The following is a 22,927-nucleotide window of genomic DNA, read 5'->3' on the forward strand; positions in this document are numbered from 1 at the left end:
TTGCCTAGGAGTGTGAAAAACTTGTGGTTTTGAGATGATGGGTCCTTCATCCTTTAAATAATTTTTAGAGGTCATGTAACTTGGAACTAACTCAGAACAAGCTTTATAGATTCCACTGGAAGCTTATTTAGAGCAGTTGTCTTTTATAAATTTATCAAAGTTTCGAAATTGCAGCTAGTTTGCTGTGTTACCAGAGCTCTCCCTTACATTAATTTTCTCTTCTCTTTATTCTCCTCGTTTCAAAGACTGTCATAATCATTTAATCTCTCATTATGCAATTAGATATGTTGCTACACATTTATTAGCAAACTTACTGTCAGACTAGTAGTAATGCTCTAATTTACACTTCCCAAAGCATGGAAATTCCTGTGTAGGAATGAAGGCTCCCTTCTTTTCCCTCCTCCACCTATCCCGAGGTGCTTGAGCAGTGAAAAGTATTGCAGGAGACTGAGATGTGTGAGTGATAAGTGCTCTACATGTTGTAACAGCTGGACATGATCAGACATGTTAAAGATGATGTATGAGGCTCGAGTGTGAGTTTTCTGCATTCATGCTGGCTGAAGATTCACCCCGTGTAGCTCCTTGGGCTTCTCTGATAAATCTCATCTCATCCCCCAGCACAAGACAGAGCAGTTGATACCTTCCCCCGATGCTCCTTCTAACAACTGATGGAAAGACTAAAGTCTTCTGGTGCAGTCCTTCTATCCAGGTGTTTCCTAGTTCTGTCTGCAGATGAGTGTTTGGAATCACAAGCAGCTCGCACCCAACACATTAATCATCGCATCATCTGGGGACCAGCAGAGAACCTGGCAGGAATGCTTGATTTTATTTAACACGCCATGTAAATTCAGTCCAAAAGGCACTTGAAATGTAACGCTTTCTTCCATTTCTGGAAGCTCAAAGGCATAATTCCTCTTAAGGATTTTAATCCAATGGACAGTAATGTATTGGGGATCCAGTGATGTCATCTGCCTGTGACTGGGTGTTAGTGACAATTAATGCATGGATTAATGATTGGAACAGTGTTGAAAGACCAGGGAGTCATGAATCTGTGTCTCTGGTATTGCCTTAGAAATACAGACTCCAATCAGAAATGCCTATGGAGTTATCTGTTCAGGAAAGCCCATCAGGCCAGTATCTGGATCCAATGCTCACGAGTATTGTGCACACTACAGGTATAATAGTGCATGCTGAAAACCCTGTCTGGTTCTTCACATCACCCTATTGTAGCAGTACCTTTCTTTTCTCTCTGAGCTTGTGACCTAATTATTTGTGCTGGTTTGGGCAAATTTGGAAATATATCCTCTGAGAGAAGGCAGGTTACAACCACCCCTCCCCCACCAGGTTTGGGAAAAAATAAATTTTCCTCGAAGGAAAGTGAAAGAGAAAAAAACTATTTATTTAACAAACACACAGGAAAAGGATAATAATGCTAAATAATAAAACCTCTTGCTCTGCTGAGAGAAAACCTGGGAAAATTTCAGAGTCCTTCCGTAGTCTTTCTCTCTCCCTCCTTGGAGCTGGGATGGGGTGGTGGGCCCACATCCAGGGCCAAGGCCTCGGCACAAAGTCCTCCCGATGTATTCTGATGTTGAAACTGTCCAGCGGGGAAGAAGGGAAAAATCAGAGTCCCAGGAAAACAAAGTTCAACTCTCCGGAGGAAAAGGAGCTGAAAGCTGGCTGTAAAGAAAGCAAGCTGAGTGTTTCCTTCCTCTCCTGCCACTGCTGTTAGAAGCAAGAGGAGTCTGTATCTCTCTGTGTCCTCGAAACATGAAAACCAAACTGCAAAACTGCTTTGAAGAGTTTGCTCGGTTTTTTTCTCTTCCCCCTCTCAGGCTCAGTTTAAAGGCATAGAAAGGCACAGAATTAATTTCTGGGCATAGAACAGTGATATGGGATACAACATTATAAAGTCACCCCAAGACAGCTTGGAATAATCCTTGTAACATATGATCTGCAAAATTTGTTCCTTGAAGTTGAAATCAGCATTTTGTCTCAAAGCTTTTAATATTAAAATATTTGCTGTATAATGTTTTGCTCAAAGTGTTTTTTTTTTATTTATCTCACAGGGTGGTTTTTTTCTTTAGGGAATTTAAACCAAGAGGGAAAAAAAAGTTGATGAGCAAATTCTATAGTTCCAAATATCAAGCTAATTTTTAAAATGTTAATATAAATACTACATCGAACTAGTGAAAAAAAGCTATCTCTGTGGACAGTGTACTAATATTTAATTCAAAATTTTATGGAGTAGATCCTAGGGATCATTTAGGAGTTTCACATGTGTTAAAAAAATATGAAACCCAGAAGATCTGACTGCTGTGCATTGCTGTAACACCCCTGGAACGTGGCTAACGCCCAATTACTGCATGCTTAGACTTGGATGGGAATTACAATTGAGCTGTAAAATATTTTGACAGTTTCCAACTGTTGTGTGGTTATTAGCCAGGCATCATAAGAGAATGAAATACAGTGATTTGATTAGGTTTGTATCACGATCTGCTTAAACAAGGACTTTCAACATAAACATGTAGTGTAAAGTGTTAATCAGAGGCAGTATTTAATTATTAGCAGCTTTTCTTGAGTTCTGCAGGAGAGAATTCCTCTCTCCCAAAGATTTTAATTTCTTAAATGAGACTTGCCATACCTTTATGCTTCAGCTTTTCATTTACAAGCTTTTACTTGTTGAGTGCTAAAAGCATAACCACACCAAATTTAATTTGTCGCATGAAAATTGTGTGTATTTTTCAAGAGGATAGATTTGACAGTGTTGAAGCTAGAAAAGCTTGTGTTAATTACATATTATAAAACAAAAAGGATATTTTAATTTAACATGTATTTCTCCTTTTAGCTGAACAAGTCCTAGCAATTAGCAAATTTGAATAGTGTAAAAATTCCTGGAAAAATATATGTTAAGCCAAGTGGCACTTGAATTGCTGTTACTTTTACATGTATTTTTATTTTGAAATGAAACTAATAAAGCAAAAATATTCAAACTGCATGCAAATTAAGCTCCAGATTGTGCCAGTCCTGTTATGTTCATTAAGCTATTGAATCCTTGAGTAGTGGCTGTTATTCCATGGGGACTATTCACAGAATAAGGTACTATTCAGAGAGGTAAAGATAACAATCTGCCTTCACACTGCTTAAATAATGCTCATTCTGTTGGGCAACTAAAGCAAGAATATTCAAGCCTGTCATTCCTTCATTTTTCACTTGCTTTATTATGTAATGATTTTTTTGTTTTCTGTGTTGTTTATGAATGGTGCTTGAGAGTGTAGCATTCTGTTTCTGGTAGAGAAGGATTTTTCAAGTGTTATCATCCTGTTTTTTCTTTAAAAATCCCTCTAAGGTAATCTTTGTTTTTCAGTTCAGTCTGTGACATCTCTGCTGTGGCTGAGACCTGAATCCAGCTGATTTGGTTTCCAGTGTTGCTTACGTGTTACTGTTTGCCTAAATACCTCATTTCACCCCACTGTAATTGGTGGGATTTTTTCTGACTGTTGTCCTGGGTTTGACCTGAACTCTTACCTCGTGGATGACAAAACCTTCCTAATGTATCCCAGATTTTAAAGTGACTTTGTGACTGTGTGGAAGTGTGCTGACTGGGAGAGAGCCTTCCTCTCTGGTAGTCCTCATGAGGAGCAGTTGAAGTGGTGGGGCTGTACTCAGTAACAGTCTCCTAAACAACTGAAAGAGTTGTAAACTGCACAGTTTTTCATTTGGAGAGTTGTTAGTGGTTATTGAATTTCCCATGTATTCAGATAGCTGTGTGCCAGGAAAAAAAAGCAAAGTGTGCTGTGCTTTGCAAGGAGATCTGATTAACATAGGGGAATTGGTGCATGAGTTACTTATGGAACGAATAATATCAGGACCTCCACGCTAGGGTTAATTTTTAAAATGGGAAGTGAGGGAGTTTTGGTGAGTGATGTGAACCAAGGGGCCAGTGTGAAGTGTTGCTTGGTGGGAATTAGGGGGTTTCCAGCTTGATTCCTGTGCTGCCAGAGCATGGAAGGAAGCTCTGCCAGGCTCCTGCTCCCTGATGGCAGCAGCCCATCGGGTGAGCTGGAGGTAAGAGACACAGAGAATGTCGGTCTGAAGCATATCCAAAAGATCATTTGGTCTTTCTACTTGGACAAAGCTCAAGTTCTCCTTTACAAAATGAGAGACTTCTGCAACCTGTTGTTAAAGACCTCCAGTAATGAAACATCCATGGCTTTCCCAGGCAGTCTTGAGTGCTTCATTATACTGTCCTATAGATTGCTCCTTCTGGTGTCTGACCTGTTGCACCTAAAGCCTATAACTTTGTTTTGGTAAACACTGGTATGGGGGTCAAGGAGCTTTCTTTCTTCTTTGGAATTTTATATGCTTGAAGACTTACCATGTTACTTTTCCTTTGTAATTTTTTCATAACATTAATGACTTAAATGGGCTCCAGCTTTCTTCATGCTTTTTTTTTTTTTCCCCTGATCTTTCTTTGGGCTCATCTTCCTTACACTCTGCATCAGGGGAAACTGAACATAAAATTTTTGTTGCGGTTTTGTTGATGCTGAGTGGAGTGGGAGAGGCAATATGTGTCTTGCAAGATTTATTCCTGTCTGTACATCTCAGTGCTAATGTTTGTCTTTTTCACAACAACCTGATGTTGTTGACTTTTATGTTCAGCTTGAATAGACTGTTTCCCCCACATCTTTTTGTGAAGAACTGTTACCTAACCAGTTCTTCCTCATCCTGCATTTATGTAAATGATTACTCCTTCCTATGTTTCACTTGTACCTATCAAATTTCATACTGTTTTTTTCAGAACTTTACTCCTTTTTATGTGATTGGAGTTCTTCTAGTGCATTCAATATTCATACCAGCTTCTTGTCTAGTGCATCGTTCACCTTCCTAATTCAGATTTTCACTGAACCTAAGAAATACTCTTGCAGAACCCCTTTTAATACATAATTCCAAGAATCATTTAAAACTAGTCTTGGATATAGTTTTCCAGCCTGTTTTGCACCTATATGAGTCTCATTAAGGCTCTGTTTTCCATGCTTCCTTATGAGGGCATCTTGAAAGACAACTAAAAGAGCTTAGCTACATCTGTAATCTGTTATTTGATGCTTCTCTGCTCCCTGCTTCCCTCTTGTAGAAGGAACTCGGACTGCTAGTCATGATTTGTTGACGACAAATTAATGTTTATTGCTTGTATTCTTTTAACTTTCATATGCTAAGAAGGACCTTAATTATTTGTTCCTCCTCTTTTTCATTTGCTTGTCTGCATTCTTGCTATTTGTCCTTCTTAGGCATTTAAAGACTAGAAGAAAATGTAGTCTATTCCTACTCTTCTAATATTCTCCCCTGTGTTCAAGTTTCTAAACTGACCATTCATTTCAGATGTTGTTTCATGTTGGTTCTTCCAGTACCTTAGGATTACATTAAATGTGTTCAGCTGATCTGAAAGCATCTGGCTTATCTAAGCTGTTTCCACACGGGGCTGAAATCTGACCTTTCTGTGTCTGTATCAGTAATGCAAGTCTCCAACTTCCGTCTGATTTGTAGAATAAAGACAGATGTGGAAAAACAGTACTAAGCATTTCAGATGTCTCCCCATCATCTACGGACAGCTTCTCCTTACCACTGAGGGGGGAAGCAATACTTTTGTTAATCTCCATCTTGTGATTGTTTACATAGAGTCAGCTGCTGATGCAGTAGTTTATCGAGGCAAAAACTTGTTTCCATTAAATTCTCATTTATCTATAGCTGTCCTAAGGAGCTTCAAGAATATCCATCTTTATGCCTGGTGCAGGCTCATGGATACCAGCACCTCAGGCAGGATTGTAAAATACACTGATTTTATTTCCACTGTCACCCAAGAGGTGTACTATGGCCTTCAGAGGAACTATGACATCAATACCAGGCTTAAAAATACCGAGTGCCCTAAGCACACCCAAACAGAGATTGTTTTCCTTTGTTACTGCAATACCTGCACAAATCTGACATCTCTGCTGTGTTCTCAAGTATTTAAAACGAAGATTTCTCATAGGTAAAGGCTAATGCTTCCATAAATCTGCCTATGGTTGGGCATTAATGTAAATGATGCAGTAGATTTACAAAATAGGTGACTATAAAGTTCTGAGCAATGTCACCTTAGTGAGCCAACATCAGAAGGTTGCCTGAAAAAACCATGTCTGTTGAAATGTTCAGAAGAGTGGGATAATGACTTGTGTTTATTTAATGGCTCTGTCAAAAGAAATTCCTGCAAAAGCAACAAGAGTTCACTGTTTTTAGGAAGAATTGGCAGTGACTCTCATTTTTAGTTTGCCTTGTGCTTTCTTTTAGAAGAGATTCTTGTGACCTTTTCTGACAAGCTCTAACACTTCCATTGTTTGCTGCAGGCCTTTGAAATGTGGCAGAGATAGCCTTGGGCCCAGGGAGGTGCGTTTTGCTAGTTCAGTTCACATTTAACAAAGTTAAAAGCTTTGAAAATTGCTATTCCTCATCTGTGGTTTAAGTTGCTTAATTCTGGCAACCTGCCCAAAACCCTGAACGTTCCCATTGTGGCAGAGAGCCAGGGATTGTGAACCAGCAGCATCCTGGTAGCTCATCTGGGCTTCCAGCACAGATTACATGAGAGCAGAGCCTTCAGCCCACATGCCACCGGGACAACTGGAGGAAGGAAGGTGGACACAAGGAAACTGCCTGTCTTCTGAGAGCAGAAAAATGAGGCCCCGTCCCTGCATGTCATCTGTTCATACTGTTACATTACAAATACGTGTAATCATCAGAGACTGAGCTCCGTGTTCGTTTCTGCTTAATGGTATGAGTTACATACCTTTTCTTGGGTTTTTTTAATTGAAAACACGGCGTTCAAGACAATTACACGACCTCAGGGAAGAGAAGCTAGGTGAGCCTCAGCCAATCCCTTTTTAATAGTTCAGTCTGAGAAGGAGATCACTGTAACTTTTTTCCTGGTTCTACTGACCATCAGGTGAAATTACTTCTGCATAAGTAACCAATTCATTATGTTGTCTTAGATTTGTTTCTCTTTTCCCAGTTCATTAACATAATCTTCTCCTTGCAATTAGCTAATAAATTTAGAGCTTCTCAGTCTGGTGAAGCAGCTGCCCACACTCCTGTGCGGTCCTGTTCTTCTGTGCTAAGAACATCCACAGGGGAGGTCGTCATCTGGAAATAAATCGTCTGTCTTGCTCTTAATTGATTGCCATGAGCAGACAGCCTTGTGTCCTGTTGCGCAAGCGAGGCAATTGTCCAGCAGTTGATGTGTTGTGACTTTTGGTTCTGAAGGTTTAGAGTTTAGTTCTGAATTCTTGGGTTCTTTCATCCTTTTAAATCCCTGACAATGAAAACCAAACAAAACCCTAAAAGACTCGGCTAAGAAAATGTTACTTCATTACTAGACAAAGTAAAAGGCAAAAGGAGGCTACCAGATAATTACAAAAATTACAAAATTAAGTACTTAGAAGTAGCCTTTTTTACTGCAGTCTCTCCCATCTTTGTGCACTGGATGCCTGTAGGTTATATACATGTGCACATTTCAATTGTATGGTCACATACTGTAATTTTCTACCAGACCACTTCCTTGGTGCTCAGAGTAAAAGTAACCAGAAGCAGCCATCTGCAGGTTTGCTTTCCTTTCTTTGCCCAGGAATGGTTTGGAAAAACTCTTTCCAGACTCCTGGCCATCAAAATATATAACAAGCAACTGAAAACCCTTTTGCATTAAATCATTAGACCTGCTTGACCAACTGATAACTTGAGGTGTGTCCCAAGGATTTCACCTTCCTCTTCACCTTGCCACATTCAAATATGAGAGCATCGTGTCAGCTCAGGTGGATGTCTAAATGTTGGGTTGTGATTGAATATGGACCGGTTTGGTTGTGCCAAAATTAAACCTGTAAAATGATAAGCAGTTAAAAGCTTATGCCTAAGGCTTTTGAGATAAAAGTTTATATTTTATTGCATATCCACATTAGCTGTAGGCAGAATCAGAAGAGTGAGGAAGGCGAAGTTTTAAGATGTCTGCTGCTGATGAAACCTGGAGGTTACCTAAATGCTTGTTATTAATCATATATAGGAAATAAATTCAGTGAATCTGTAACTTGTGACCATCAGCTGGGTTTTCGTATCTCCTTCATTTTTAGGGACAGTAGGAACCAGAGACATTTTGCACCATGCAGATAGAGAGCACAAAGTTAAAGAATGTACTCCTAAATGGATAAGTTTGTGTATCAGAGTAACAGAACAGCAGAACTAACATTTCTTTCTAGGAAATGTGTATTTTCTAATACATGCATGATCTTCCCTTACTAGAAGCAAAGAGCAATGTCACTTGTAATTTGATATGTCACTAAATTGCAATCTTATGGTGACCTGCTATGTAAAAAATGCCTAACTACCCTAAGTAAAGAACATCTCAGCACAATTGGGTCATGAGGATGTTTTTTCCATGTTTGGAGTAGAACAGAAAGCTGTTCTATCCTATCTTTGCAGACTCTTTCCATATTGTATTTGATATTCCTGACACTAGTAAAATCATCTTTTTACTTAGGTCCAGACTGTCCCACAGCCCAGAATAAACAAAATTGAATTCATGTTGGACATATACAGACCTTGCCAAAGGCACAAATTCTATTAAATGAGCCATATTCAATTTCTAATACTTCCGGGCTAATGGGACATTCCTATGGGTGAAGTCCTGTGTTGTTTGAAAAAAAAATTCTATAGGATCATTTTGAGGATATCAAAGTATCCATTTGACTGAAATGTATTTGGTATATTGTTTCTACTGCACCTTTATACGGCTTTTCAGACTGTTCAGTTCAGCTGAATTTCCTATGCTTCTTCTACATCCAGCTACATGCTGCACATTTTCCCTCACCTACTTGTGCCTTACTCTCATTTACCTTATCTTGCATTTTAATGGTTGCACAATTTCGAGTGAGCTCAGACAGTGTCGTGGTTTTGATAGGGGTACGGGAAAATCCCTTTTGTTTTGCTCAGTCAAATAAGTTAGAAGCCAGTGTCTGTACTTGCCTCTTGAGGGAAAAAAACTTGTTTGTTCATTGTTTGTAGGTCTTCCCTATTCTGACTTCCAGCCCTATCTCAATCTTAGCTTCCTCTCCTGCAGTTAATTACCAATCCTGGGTGTTGTCTCAGCTCCTTTCCTCTTCTAGGAGTTGTGTTCATTAATATAAAACTCAAACCACATAAGTCTTCCACCCGGATTACAAAACTTTTTTCCCCCTTACTCCTCTCAGCATCTTTCTCTTCTGGGCTTCGACACTGCCTCTTGCTTTCTTTAAACACCTCTACCTCCATGCAAGCCATCTACAAGCCCTTGAGGTCCTCAGACTGAGCCCCTACAGTCTTCATGCTGGCTGCTCTCTGTGTCACTGTCCCATAGCCTCATGTTCTCATCACAGTTCCAGTCTTGGTTTTCTTCTCCTGAGTGTTGGGCTGTGTGTCAGAAATGCAGCTCGACTCTTGCTCTGTGAGCCATCTCTGTGCCTGGTGCTGCGTTCCTCAGAGCAGCAGAACAACTATTTGAATATTTTCAAGCGCCGGGATGCAGCCTAATACTTTAAGCTATTGTCCTCTTGTTAGCGTAGAGTAATGGTCTGATGGGATAATCTCCCAAGAGAAAAAATACATCTACTATAAAACATATTAACTGAGCTTCCAGGATGTGTAAAAAGAAGAATAGAGACTTCAGTGCTTTTGTTGCATGTGAAACGAAGATATCCTGAAGCCAGTGCTGACTCCAGCTGATAAATCCATCCACATGATGCTGCATTTAGATCAGAGCTACCATGTGAGGGACCAGCCCTGGAACCTCTGCGCTTGCTGTGTGGTTGCTCCACAGCTGGACAGAAGCCAGTTGTGTGAGATTCCATAACCTGTTGATGAGTGAGCAGCTCTGGCAATCTGGTGTGGATATCTTGGGCTTTTTAGTGGCATTTCCAGCCGAGTTTGCAGGGACTTTGGCTTTTGAGCTCAGAAAACCAAGTCATGACTGCTGGGTCATTTAGAAGAATTGTGTAGTCAGTACTTAAAAGAATGATATAAGAAAAAGGTTATTAAATTTTCATTTCATCTGATTAGTTCCTACCAGTCATGTAGAGCAAATACATGCTAGAAATAGGCACTTGGTAGTAACTGTGTTTGCACCAAGCCAGTAATTAATATATCCAACATACAAATATAAAAAAAAAAATGTTTTGCCTAATGATTTTTCACACACACAAAAAACAAACTCAAAACTAACATTCATTAACTCCTCTGAAGGCATGTCAAGTGCTCACACACAGTTCTGCCTTTACTCATGTATTTCCATTGTGTCTGGAGATGAATGCTTTTATCGTAGATTAAACAACGAAAGCTTTGACGCAGGTGGTGATTAGGAGCATAACATTGTCATAGTATTAACTGCACCTTTATCAAAAAAACCGTGGACTAATAAGTGTGGAAGGAAAACCTTATACAATTTCTGCTTTATCAGGTAAGAGAAGAGAAAATTGTGCATGTTATGCACGTTATGCACGTCCTAAATCTTCCGTATTCTGGATAAAGTGCTTTTAGAAAATCTAATGTAAGTGGAAAGACAAATATGGAAAAAAAACTCCAGCTTAAATACAGATTTTCAAGGAAGTGTAGTCCATGTTTTTAAACATCGATAATTTTTAAATAAAATGTAAAATTCTGCTAAATGTATTGTTTTAATATCTTAGGATTTCCTTTTGTAAAGCCTGGTTTTAAATTCAGTTACATCTTCAGTTTGTTAGATAAGTAATTAAAGCATTTAAATGGCAATGTTGCCTAAGGCAATTTCAGAGTTAACCAGAAAGCATTTAGGTGGTGACTGGAAAATTTAACATTTTCATAGAGAGTTTCAGCAACAAGTATTAAGACTTTATAATTAGCATTTAATATATCTGATAAGTAGTGCTCTATGATTTGAAGAAATAGCTTTGTGCGTTAAAAATTTGTTAAAATATCATCTTTCCACAATGTGCTATTTTAGTTATTTTCTCTCAGTAGTGTTATTTCCATATAGATAACTTACAATAGCAAATGTATTTTAAGTAATGTCACACCTTATATTTGAGGCCAGTGGTTTAGTTACTGGGTTTTGCTTCAAGTTGTTAAAAAAAAAAAGGCAAAAACATCATCTTAATTACTTCACTGAATCGGGAGTACCTGTCTGGCAGCTCCTATGCAATATTTTTTTCTCTGATTGAAATCTTGTGCATGGTAAAGTTTATAATTTATTGCTGCTTTTCCTTCCCTATTCTGTACATCCTTGTTAAAGCTGTTAATTCAGTGTATTTAGAGATATTTGTCTCATCGTTAATGGATTTGTTCATGCTGATTTGAATCACTGATAGGATTACAAACCGTAAGCACTTTATAACAAGTTATTTTGTACATATGATGTAGTATTAAAAAAAATTCTCAGCAAGGTATACCTTATGCACTTTCTTTATGAGTTAGCAGTGCTTCTGCCTGGTGAGAAGGTAGTGTGTTTATACAACAACGTTTTAGGGCTGATTGTGACAGTAAATGAAAAATTACTTCCCTGGCTCTGTACGGGATTTTTTCCCCCAGAAGCAGTGAAAACAAATGAGTTGATAGCAGCTAATTGCTGAGCACTGACAGGCTTCAGTCAAGGGGGGGCATCGTTGGTCTTTCACAAATAGACAATAACAAGTAAATCCATTTGACCATAAACTTAAGTGACTGTGATATAGTAAATTACCTGCTCCTAATTTGTCTTAATTTGGGAACTCTCTAGCTCTAAAGTGCATCAAGAGCTTGTTTGTTGTGTATATATATGCTTTTAATTCTATTACATTGAAAAAATAGGGGATCTCAGTTCTTTCAGTATAATTCAGATGTAGGATTTGCATCAGTCGCATTCTGCCTGTTCGATTAGATCTAAGAAGTTTTTAAAGTGACAGTATTTTTCTAGGGAAATAAGTGTGTATGTCTTGAAAACATCTGCTGCAATCAGTTTGCTGAATTTGAGGAGCAGCGGATAGGCTGACAAATGCCAAATGCCTGAAGTATTCTATTTTATTTCTTGGTTTATGCCTACAAAAATATTACTAAAAGGGTCAAAATAACTTTTTTGGAAATGGTCGTTATTAGCTAATGATGGTCTAATGGTCATTAGCTAATGACACTTGTTAGAAACCACCCTCTAATAACAATTTTCGTCCGAAATTCCTTTTCCATGTAGAAAAGCTAAAGCCTGGAAGAGGCGGCTCTTCGGGTATGTACTTGCCTCTTGGAAGTGGTTGTTCAGAAACACGGTGCCATAATTACCTTTATGCAATTGCTCACTGGCACAGAAAGAGCACCAAAAACTGTCCTCTGGAGCCTGTACCAGAGGAATCCATCAGTCCTATATCGTGACTTCGATCGTGAACGGGCTTGTGGGGACGCTTTTCCATGGCTGCATTTTTTGGGAAGTGTTTTCAAGGCTGTGTGTCACGGGCTGTGCAGGACTGTGCTGTAAGTGTTTCAGCGTGGGTGTTTCCACTGGTACAATTCTTGGCCTCTTCTCCTGTGTAGATCTGGAATCCTGTATATCTGCATCCTTGGGAGACAAGTGCCTAGGGCAACAACTGTAGATAATAACTTGCGATTTGTGTCTTTTGCAAGTTACAGTCATTGTAAACTGACAGCTGTGAAGGACCTAAACTCACATCAAAGGATACAGATCATCTAGTTAGGTCAATTAATGTTAATTCTCATCTTCCATTAAATTCTTTTATCTTCTCTGTTTTTCTTTTCTTTTTTTTTCCAGCCAAGCCCAATACCAAGTCCTGTTTTGGGGAGAAAGCCAAACGCTAGTCAGTCATTGCTCGTGTGGTGCAAAGAAGTTACAAAAAACTATAGGGGAGTGAAAATCACCAATTTTACCACGTCGTGGAGAAATGGCTTATCCTTTTGTGCAATATTACATCACTTTAGACCAGACCTAATGTAAGTTGTATACTCTCTGCCTGCATAAGCTAACTCTCATAGAAATACTGAACAATTTTTAAACTTAAAAATCAAACACCAGTGCGTTTCAGCATTGAACTGTTTTCACCCTTTCCTTTCTAAGAAACTAGGTTTATGAATGCTCAAACTTTGTGACCTCTTTGCTCTCCCTTGTTGCATAAACAATTATTTCTCCCCTCTCTGTGATTTGTTTTTCTTCTTCTTAATCTTATACAAAGAACTGACTTCAAGATGATTATGAGAATTGCACCAGTGTTGAAATGAGATGAGAGGAATAAGCTCTTTGTATGCTGACAAGGACGGATTACCTCCTGGTAAATTTGGTTGTCAAGGCTGGCCTCTAGTCCCTGCCTTAACTTCTTTTTTAGATGGAGAGCTTCAGGCAATGAAACATGTAATCGGTGTTTATTTATTTATTTATTTATTCCTTTAATTTTCCACACTATTAGTTTTGTTGATTGAATTGCTGTGAAATTGCTAGTTACTGTATGATATTATTGTATGTCAAATTTTTAGATTTAGTTTGTTTTAAAACTGCTGCTTTTATCAAATACTGTATATACCCACTGTGCCATTTTCTCCCTCAGTGACTACAAGTCCCTGAATCCTCAAGATATTAAAGAGAACAACAAAAAGGTAAGAACTGCTAGGCAAAAAATAAAAAGAAATAAGAAAAAAGAAAAACACATAGCTTCAATTTTGACTTCACTGCAGGTTTTTATTAATTTTGGGGAAGTGCAGTTGTTTTGTAAGGCCATAACTGCGGCTCACAGAAGGTATTCGGCCTCCCGCGGTTCAAATCGGATGCATTATTGACTCAAGTTTGTCATGGTTTTAACATTCACAACAAGTGTGAGGCTGGCATTAGAGTTTAATATCTGTATGGCCTACATTAACTGTGAAGGCAGAGGAGGGGCCTGGCCAGCCTTCTGTGAGCACTGCTCGGATTTTTCCAATCAGCCACGTAATTAAAAAATGAAAAACGTAACTGTTCTTGGACTGTGGTACACAAGGCTTCTCTTGCTGTTGTTTTAACAAGGCTCTGGGAACTGGGCATGGTTGATGTTGCTTTGATGGTGATGGTTATATTTTTAAAGATGAAATTTTACGCCTACTCTTGCACTCCATCAGCTGAATAAAGTGGTGTGCACAACATGGGAGGTTTAGGATAAAAGGTGTTGAGATACTACTTTACAAATAAATTAAATGCTAGCAACATAGTTAATAGCCTTGTGCTGTGCAACTGTTTTAAACCACTCTTTGTAGGTGCAAGATGTAAAAAGTTTCTCTGGAAGAAGCAGGAATGCATTTTGGGAATCACCGGAAGACTTTTTATTTCTGCTCACTATTTCAGACAAGTTACAAGCTTCAGTTGGGCCCTAGGGACATGTTTAGAAATTACAATTTTTATGTGAGTCACTGATGATAAAATTGTTCCTGAAGATCATCTGAAAATTGTTTTTAAGTATCTGCCTTCTTAATGCTGTGATTTTCTTTGTATACTGCTTTAAAAGGCACTAAATTTAACTGGGATGAAGGTATAAAAATAGACTTTGAATAAATTAACCAAGTTTAGTATTATATAGCAAACATATCTACAATCTAGTATTATTTACTTACGTGGAATTTCTGAAAGTGCTTTATTAAAATTCATTTTGTTTATATTTTAATGTGCCTTCACACTTATGTGTTAGGCAGGGAGTTACTTGTCTTTAATTTAGTACTTAAGTATTATAAATAATGAAATATCTCTGAGCTGCTCCTATCTAATGAGTATTTGGCTGATGATATTTTTTTTTTTTTATTAAAATATGAGGACTTATAATGGCCTAAGTGGATTATCTGTGACATCACAGTATTTTCTGTGACCGTATGTTTTTTGTATTTCAAGTTTTGTTGAGCGTCTGGCCTAATTAAGCCAGATTATAAAAAAGAAAGACTAGATTATTAATTAAAAATGTTAGCAGTATGATCGGTCGTCTTTTCTTTGTGAAACTGTGATGGCAAACAGTGAACTTTTTTAGCCTGTCTTTCTAAAAGAATATGGTTCCCAGAACTGAAGAAATAGTGATTGTTGTTATTGTGCACTTTTTTTCTTTCATCACTTGGCCGGCCTTTGCCTGACAGCTACACTGAGTATCTCAGTTGCTTCCTGCAGATTTATTTCCTGGTCTCACACAGTTCTGCCAGATAACCCCGTGTGCCCTTGGTTGGAGTGAATGCAGCACTGCCAACAATGGCTGCCTAGAAATTCCATGCAGATATGTAACACATTTGACAATGATTCCTCCTGACCAATTAAAATAACATCTTTGGATGAATAGGATGATTGTCTTTGTCTGAAGCAGCTCTTTTTTTTCCTTTTTTTTCTTTTTTTTTCTTTTTTTTTCTTTTAACATTTTTCTGCCTCCCCCCTTCTCCCCAGAAGGGAAACCATAGATTAAAGGTTAACCCATAAGAGTGTATTTTCCAGAAGTGCAGGGCCTTGTTTGTATTTTAATAAAAAAAGAGAAGGAATCTTTAGAGACAACTGTTTCAGTGCAAATACTGAGTGTAATTACAGATGGAAATGCACTCTTACAAAAGGCACATCATTGGAGGTTCTTTATAACACACACCCACCACTTGCCAGTTTGGTGCTGCCACTGATGCTGAATAAAAAAGGGTATTTACCTGTGACATCTGATCTTGGCCAATATGTCAGTGTGTTACAGAGTTGGGAAATGATTGGAATATTGCCTGTGGTGATTGTGCTGATGGATCCCAATTGATGTCTGTCAATCAGCTTGTCAGTAAATTTTTAAAAAAGAAAAAACTTCATTGGGAGATAGGTAAATAGGCTTAGTGCCCTGAGTATACATACATTAAAAAAAAAAAAAATCCCAAACAGCTACTACATTGGCATCAGTCCGAATTGGAAGGTATTTTTGGTGCACATTGCAAATTCAAATTTCTGTCAGCAACAAAAGAGAAACCAGGATTATCTTTGAGAAAATTACAAACACTACAGGGATACTTGCCCAGCTGGTCCAAAAAGTTGTGCTTCTACTTAAATCTCAGATATCCATATTGCCTTCCCAGTAGCGTTAGAGAGCTAATTTGATTTAATATGTCCGTTTGATTATTATTAAATAATAATTAAATTAAAAATAATACAAAATTTATTAAACTTACAGCATACTGGCACTATAGTTCCTTATCAACAATAGAAATATTTCATGTTGCTACTACGTGTCCTGCACTTTAAAAATATAAGTTACTAAACAAGACTTCGGCTGGTTCTTTGACAGGGTGAAGGAATGAGAAGTAGAAGGGCACAACAGTATGGTTCTAATAACGAATTTCTGGTTTTAATTATTGTTTAGAGAAGCTTGTTTCATTTGAGAGATTTTCTTGTGGGAATATCTTCTGGAGGTTCAATTAGCACTTTCAATTTTTATGATGTTTTTTTCTCCCCTCAGTTCTTTGCCATTTCTAACAAAATTCTCAATACATTTGAATTCAAGTGATCATCTTAATAAAATATTCCATTTTTGAAAGGAATCTTTTTAAATTATACATTTAAATACAAGAATTCAGGGGTAGTATTGAGTCAAAATGGAAAATATTCCTTACCTTGAAGCTGGAGTCATGTTTTTATAATAGGTGTTCATGCTTACCTCTACAATTTGATTCCACAAAGTCATAAGCACATATCTAATTGCGTGTGTAGGAGGTGCTTGTTGGCATCAGTAGGATCATGTAGAAGCAGAGTTAAACATGCAGAGAAATAAACATTTGCAAAAATCGAGGCTGTTATGCCTCTGTTTAACAGAAATAATTTGACTTGGAAAATTGACTCTGTTAATACCATGTTACAAACTGTTAGAAATATGATGCGTTTAGAAATATGCTGGAATATCAAGAAGCTCCCAGCTTTTCTAGTAGTGAAGGAAAACCCATCACATGCTGCTGTATGGACAAATCCAGAACAAACATTTGCTATTTCTAGAGCTACTGTCTGTAGAACATTGGCATGCCAGGGTACTTTGAAAGGAGAGAAGCAAAAATGTGTGTGAGAGTGAGAGGGGATGGGAAATAGGTATCAGGCATCAGTGGGAAATAACTGTGTTTAATCCCAGGCATCACCAGAAGAACTGAGCAGCCAAAAAAAAAGGGATTGCAGCCGTACTGAGACAATCCATCAATCCGAATTCAATCCTGCTGTAGTGTTACTTTTCAGCAAGTACCTTTCCAGACAATTCTGAAACACTGTCCCCGCCTTCATTTTACAGACCCTGGGAGATACTCATAGAATTTAGTTTTATTAGCATATAAATAAGAAATTGAAATTATAAAAGGAGTTTAGGTCAAGTCATGTCTATGGGCTTTGGCTGCCCCGGACTGCTGTGCCTGTCCTTAAGTCCTTTCAATCTTCAGATGGTAATTCCCACTACCTGCAGTGTGGGGTAACAAGTTATTTATGCCACTGAATCAGCACTGACCCACTTAGCAAACAACACATCCTGGTGTTACCTTTAGTCTACAGACAACATGGGTGGCTTGCTACACGTTCATGCCCAGCCTGGTTTCTGCTGTCGTATGAGCATTCATCATTCCTGGTATCTGCCGTGCCTTAGGCTGCCCACCCAAATCCCTGCACTGCTCTCCCTTAACTCGCTGTTCTGTGTGCTCCTCGTGTCTGTTCAGTTCCACCCATCTTGTCTCCCTCTCCTCCATAGCCAGCCTGATCCTGCTCCTCCAGCTCTGTTTCCCAAGACCATGTAAATGACAGCTGTCCCTCTTCTACCATCTGAGTTGCTTCCATTCCCTCCCACCGATCATTTTGCTGCTGTTCTGCTCCGTCTGGAGTTTTGTATCAGCAAATACATAAGCATGTTTGCTGCTGCTACTCCTATATCTAAGCACAGCTCTGTATTTATAAATGGCATAACAATCTCTCATAATAATAAACTGTCTCAAGAAATACCACACCAAAGACCATCAATGATTTTAGGCCCAATCATTTTGCATGGGGAAAGCCAGAAGAGCTTAAAAATAAATTATTCAGACCATTTCTATGTCTTATAATATTTCTATTATTTGTTATTATGGCATAAAAATTACTTCACCTAAAATGCTTTGGGAAGTTATACCTGAGCATGAGGTATACATACAGAATTTCAGGAAGATAAATTCCAGCTTTTAGAAGCAGAGTTTGAAAAGAGCTGAAATGAAAACTATTTGACCCTTGAGTAGGGAATGACATTGCAAGGAGAAGGAGAGAGCCTCCTTTTCTCAAAGCAAACAAAATATCCAGGTCTGCTGAGAGTAGGCCAGCCCAGCCCCATGTTCTGTCTCACTGTTGAATACCTACTAATATGAAAGCCAAGAGAATTTTTAAAACCCCATAATTGATTTCTTTCTTTTTTTCCCCCATTCTTTAAAAACTAAAGAAATTAAAACTAAAGAAAAAATGTAAAGTGGAAGAGTTGAAGCCAGAAGCCAGTGATGTGTGTTACTCTTTCCTTGTGAAAGGACAGTCTTCTCATCCATGTCTTAAATTTAGCATCTGCTTTTGTTCAAAATAGTGTAGGATCAACTGTGAACATTGTAAGCCCCTTCAGGAGACAGTGAAAAGGAGCTGCAGGATTCCTGAGGGAGGAAAAGCCCACATGCTTTAACTGAGTGCATCTATGCTAACAGGAGGCCTTTTAAAGGCTTCCTTGAAACACAATATTGTCTTCCAAGGTTAATCCAGGATAGTAATAATTAATTGTAAATTGAGAAACAGCTTTAATTCTTCAAAACTAGAAAAACCTGATGCACCAAGCCCACTCGCTTAAAGGGCCAGCAGTAAGAAGACAATGTGGCCTCACAAAGTGGGAGGCTTGCAACTGTTGGGCCTTTAGAAATGAAAGTGAAATGGGAATGATTTTCACTCTCTCTTTCTTATAAATTTACCGTCAACAAATGTTTTTAAAATGCATTTGCTTGATGGATTAATGTGATTTATGTCTAGTGTCAAGTAATCTGTGGTGGTGTTCTTTTTGGCTATCTGGACATAGTTTTTCATCAGCAGAAATCACTGCAATTACATGACCAACAGAAGGCAGAAGGTTGATCATCAGTGATAAAGCTCAAGATGGATTAGTGTCGTGTTTCTTATATCTTTGTTCCTTATCTTAAAAAGCCATCTTGAGTTCCTTTTTTTTTCTGGTCCAACTCTTAGACTTTTTTTGTTTGCTTGTTTCCTGCTACTTGAGTGAGAACCATTTAAAATACTGGTAGGTTTTCTTAGTGCAAAAAGAAAGGCTTTCAAGCTGCAGTTTCATGAATAGCTGTTTACTCATAGAAGTGTCATCATTTTGAGTAACCAAAGATTTTAGTATAATATGGCATTGAAGTATGCTAAAAATATTTAAAACAATGCCATTTGAGTGTTTTTGCTGGTTACCTTCTCTCAATTTGCTTTGCTGTGAAGATACCCTGGGAGATATGTAGAAGCCATCAGGAAAAATCAACGAGCTGGGTGTTGGATGGTGCACCAAAAAGTAGTAATGATTAAAATCAAAAATAAGAAGTAATAGAGTCAGAGCCATATTCTTCCTGTAATATTGGATGTGTCTTAGGCTTGCTTATTTTGACTGAAACTTTCACTTGCATTCTTGAGATGCTGTGATACGTAAGAAGCTGCCACACTGTGATCTTTACTTTCTCTGTCTTTAAAGGCATACGACGGGTTTGCCAGTTTGGGAATATCACGATTGCTGGAGCCTTCAGACATGGTTTTGTTAGCCATCCCTGACAAACTCACTGTTATGACCTATCTCTATCAGATAAGGGCACATTTCTGCGGCCAGGAATTGAACGTGGTTCAGATAGAGGAGAACAGCAGTAAAAGCACATACAAAGTGGGGAACTATGAAACGGACACAAACAGTTCTGTCGACCAGGAAAAGTTCTACGCGGAGCTGAATGACCTGAACCGGGAGCCCGAGCTGCACCCACCAGACAGTGGTTTGGCAGACTTTGCCTCTCAGGATGACTCTGTGTTTGTAAACGACAGCGGTGTTGGTGAATCTGAGAGTGAGCATCAGACTCCTGATGACCATTTGAGCCCAAGCACAGCTTCCCCTTCTTCACGCAGGACTCGAAGTGACACGGATCCACAGAAATCCCAGCAGAGCTCTGGAAGGACTTCTGCGTCTGAAGAAATTGGGAAGTGTAGCAGTACAGACACAACACAAGTGCAGCCTGTGTTGGGAAGGAAGAAATTGCTGATAACTGACACTTTAGACTTCAGTGACTTAGCACATGTCAGTGATCAAAAAGAGGATATGTCTCCCACAGTTGCTTGTGAAGATAACAATAAGAAGAGACACCAGAGCTTAGACAGTACCCCTGGTTTCTCAGAGCAAGAAAAGCTGGGATGGATAGGATCCACAGAGAGCACAAGAGCAGATCCCAGTTCACCTGTCACAAAACCAAGTTTATCTCCTACTTCTAAGCCTGGATACTCCTATAATATGGATACAGATCTTGTGAAGAAACCACATGCTTCTCCGAGGCAAACAGAATCTGATTCTGACAGTGATGCCAGAACAGCTGTAAATCATGCAGATCAAACTGCCAAAACAGCCCAGGTAAGACATTTATGTCTGTGAGTTAGGATGGAGGTGCTGTTTAAGTTCTTTCTCTGTGTTTGTAATTTACACCAAATCTTCGGCATAAATGGCGAGGTGAGCAGTGTATTTTTTTGGGGGGGCAATAAATATTTTGCCTGAGAAGTAGGTGGTGCTGAAAAACAGTCATTACATGAGAAACTAATTTATAGAAATTGTCCCACTGGTGATCTTTCCAATCTCTCTTCCATTAAAGAAAGTTGTGTTCTCAGCTATCTCGGAGATGGTTCCAAAACTCTTGCCACTGTCTGTGGCAACACATTTCCTCCGAGTGTTGTGTACTGAAGCCAAAACTGGAAAAACATATCAATTCATTAGAAAATGTAAAGCTTTGAATACCTGAAAATTTACTAAAGATATTTCAAAATCTTGTCTGGGAAACCACAGAGTCTTGTGAACATAGCCAGGATGGTGAGGTAGAAACTCCAGACTGCTAAATTGTGCTGCTTTCCATTGAGTGGCCTAAGGCATGTTACTTCACCACAATATCATTTTCCTTTCTATAAAGATAACACTGTATGCCCACCTACCTTGCAGATTTATTGTGCAAATGGAAGTTGAGTATTATGTATGTGCTGAGTATTATCAATAAATCATATCATCATAAAAATATGTAAAACATGTTATCACCTCCATTTGAAAAAATGCCAAAGCAGGCTTATAATTTTACCCCTCTGAAGAGTTTTCTTGAGTTTGGGCTTTGTGCCATTAGCTCTGGTAAGAAAAGAATATATCCTGTCTTCTGGTAGTGTGAATTGCTTCAAATGTTTTTATGGATTTTTTCTGAGTAAGCACCATAAAGATTCATTTTATTGCAAGAGAAGCAGTCTGTAGATGGGTGATAATGGCCAAATATTGGTTCCAGAGCTAGCTAATTCCTTTCCTTTAATCAGTGAAGTCTTGTGAGGTTTCTCTTCTTCATCATTGTATCGTCATCATCATCTTTGTGTACTGGATGAGAAAGGAACAGCTTGGCCCATAAAGAATAGAAGAGCAGGAGGAGACAGGATTTGTTCTCTCTGAAAATTTTCATGGGCAAGGGTGTAACAGGCCAAGAAAAAGCAAGTGTTGGCTTTAAAGGTAGTTTTTTGTTGTTAATTATCTGTGCATTTGCACATGGTAATAAAATCTCAGATGTGAGGCTCCCTCTGAACCTACACCAGTTGTTGGTTAGAGTAAACCACCTCCATTTCCACATGGTTGCTGCAGTAGCACAACAGGCAACACCTGCCCCAGCTCTGGCTCCTGTAAAGGCATTTTCCCAGTCTTCACAGTTGACCTTGACTAAGAAGCCAGCCCTTGGGAGCATGTCTGTCTGGGAGCTGCTCATGTTCTCATGTTGCCTGTGCAGAACCCCCTTTTGCCATTTCTGCTCTGCAAATATACTCAATCCTGTGTATGAAGAAGGGATTTTCTTGTGGATATTCATAAGTTCAGTAGAAGCAGATATTTTTGCAGGGTTTTTTGCCTTGTACCCAGCCTCTTTGTGTTCAATTTAAGTTGTAAGTGAGTGGTACCCATATAAGTAGCCAACAAAGCATTTTTGTTGTAGCCATATTTGGATACATATTAAAGTAAATAAGTAAACAACACAGCATGTTTGACATGGCTTCTGTGAACACAGTTGGGTTTTTCCACAGCTGCAGTTTAAAGGCATTAAATATTGATAGAAATTAAGTTTTAAGGGGAAGGAAAAGAACTCCTATTTACATTATAAAGGCCTATGACTTTTTTTTTTTACATTCTGATCATCTTTTCGTTTCTATAGAATGCTATGTCACCTCATGAAGACATAATTCATGTGTCTCCTGACCCTTATTGTATAGGAAGGCCTCTGGCTATTAACTACTGTATAAATGTTCAGTACCCTGAGGCTGCCTTGCTGTTAATTATATTTCTTTGTTTTTAAGCAACGTATGTTGTCAAGACAGGAGGAACTTAAAGAACGAGCAAGAGTTCTGCTTGAGCAAGCAAGAAGAGATGCAGCTTTAAAGGCAGGGAATAAACAACTAACCAGTACCCTCATCCCAGCCCGCAATAAGCAGCTGAACGATGTAAGAATCATTGGCCAGTCTTGCAGTTTACAGAGTTAAAATGCATTGTATGTGCTGTTGGGGGGGGCATGTCCTTGCAGAACATTTCTTCTCTGTGTTTGATGTGTCATGTGTCCTTCATTCACTTTTAAAGCCTGTTTCTCCTGGTGTTATGGCCAACAGAAAGGTGTCTCCCACTTCCCTGGAAGCAGAAGT

At 38.6% G+C, this 22,927-nt stretch overlaps 1 protein-coding gene across 12 annotated transcripts in view; it reads left to right on the forward strand.

Annotated features, from left to right (window-relative positions):
- Window positions 1-22,927, forward strand: part of EHBP1 (EH domain binding protein 1) — a 211,345-nt gene that overhangs the window by 117,792 nt on the left and 70,626 nt on the right. For 11 of the 12 annotated variants that reach the window (XM_032103502.1, XM_032103504.1, XM_032103506.1 and 8 more), the window contains 4 exons: window positions 12,815-12,993; window positions 13,602-13,650; window positions 19,725-20,639; window positions 22,589-22,732. In XM_032103502.1, coding sequence (XP_031959393.1) covers window positions 12,815-12,993; window positions 13,602-13,650; window positions 19,725-20,639; window positions 22,589-22,732 — 1,287 coding nt within the window. The remainder of the gene's footprint in view (window positions 1-12,814; window positions 12,994-13,601; window positions 13,651-19,724; window positions 20,640-22,588; window positions 22,733-22,927) is intronic. The other variant, XM_032103513.1, reaches the window with a different exon arrangement.

This window comes from Corvus moneduloides, chromosome 3 (genome assembly GCF_009650955.1).
Source record: "Corvus moneduloides isolate bCorMon1 chromosome 3, bCorMon1.pri, whole genome shotgun sequence".
Classification (NCBI taxonomy): Eukaryota; Metazoa; Chordata; class Aves; order Passeriformes; family Corvidae; genus Corvus; species Corvus moneduloides.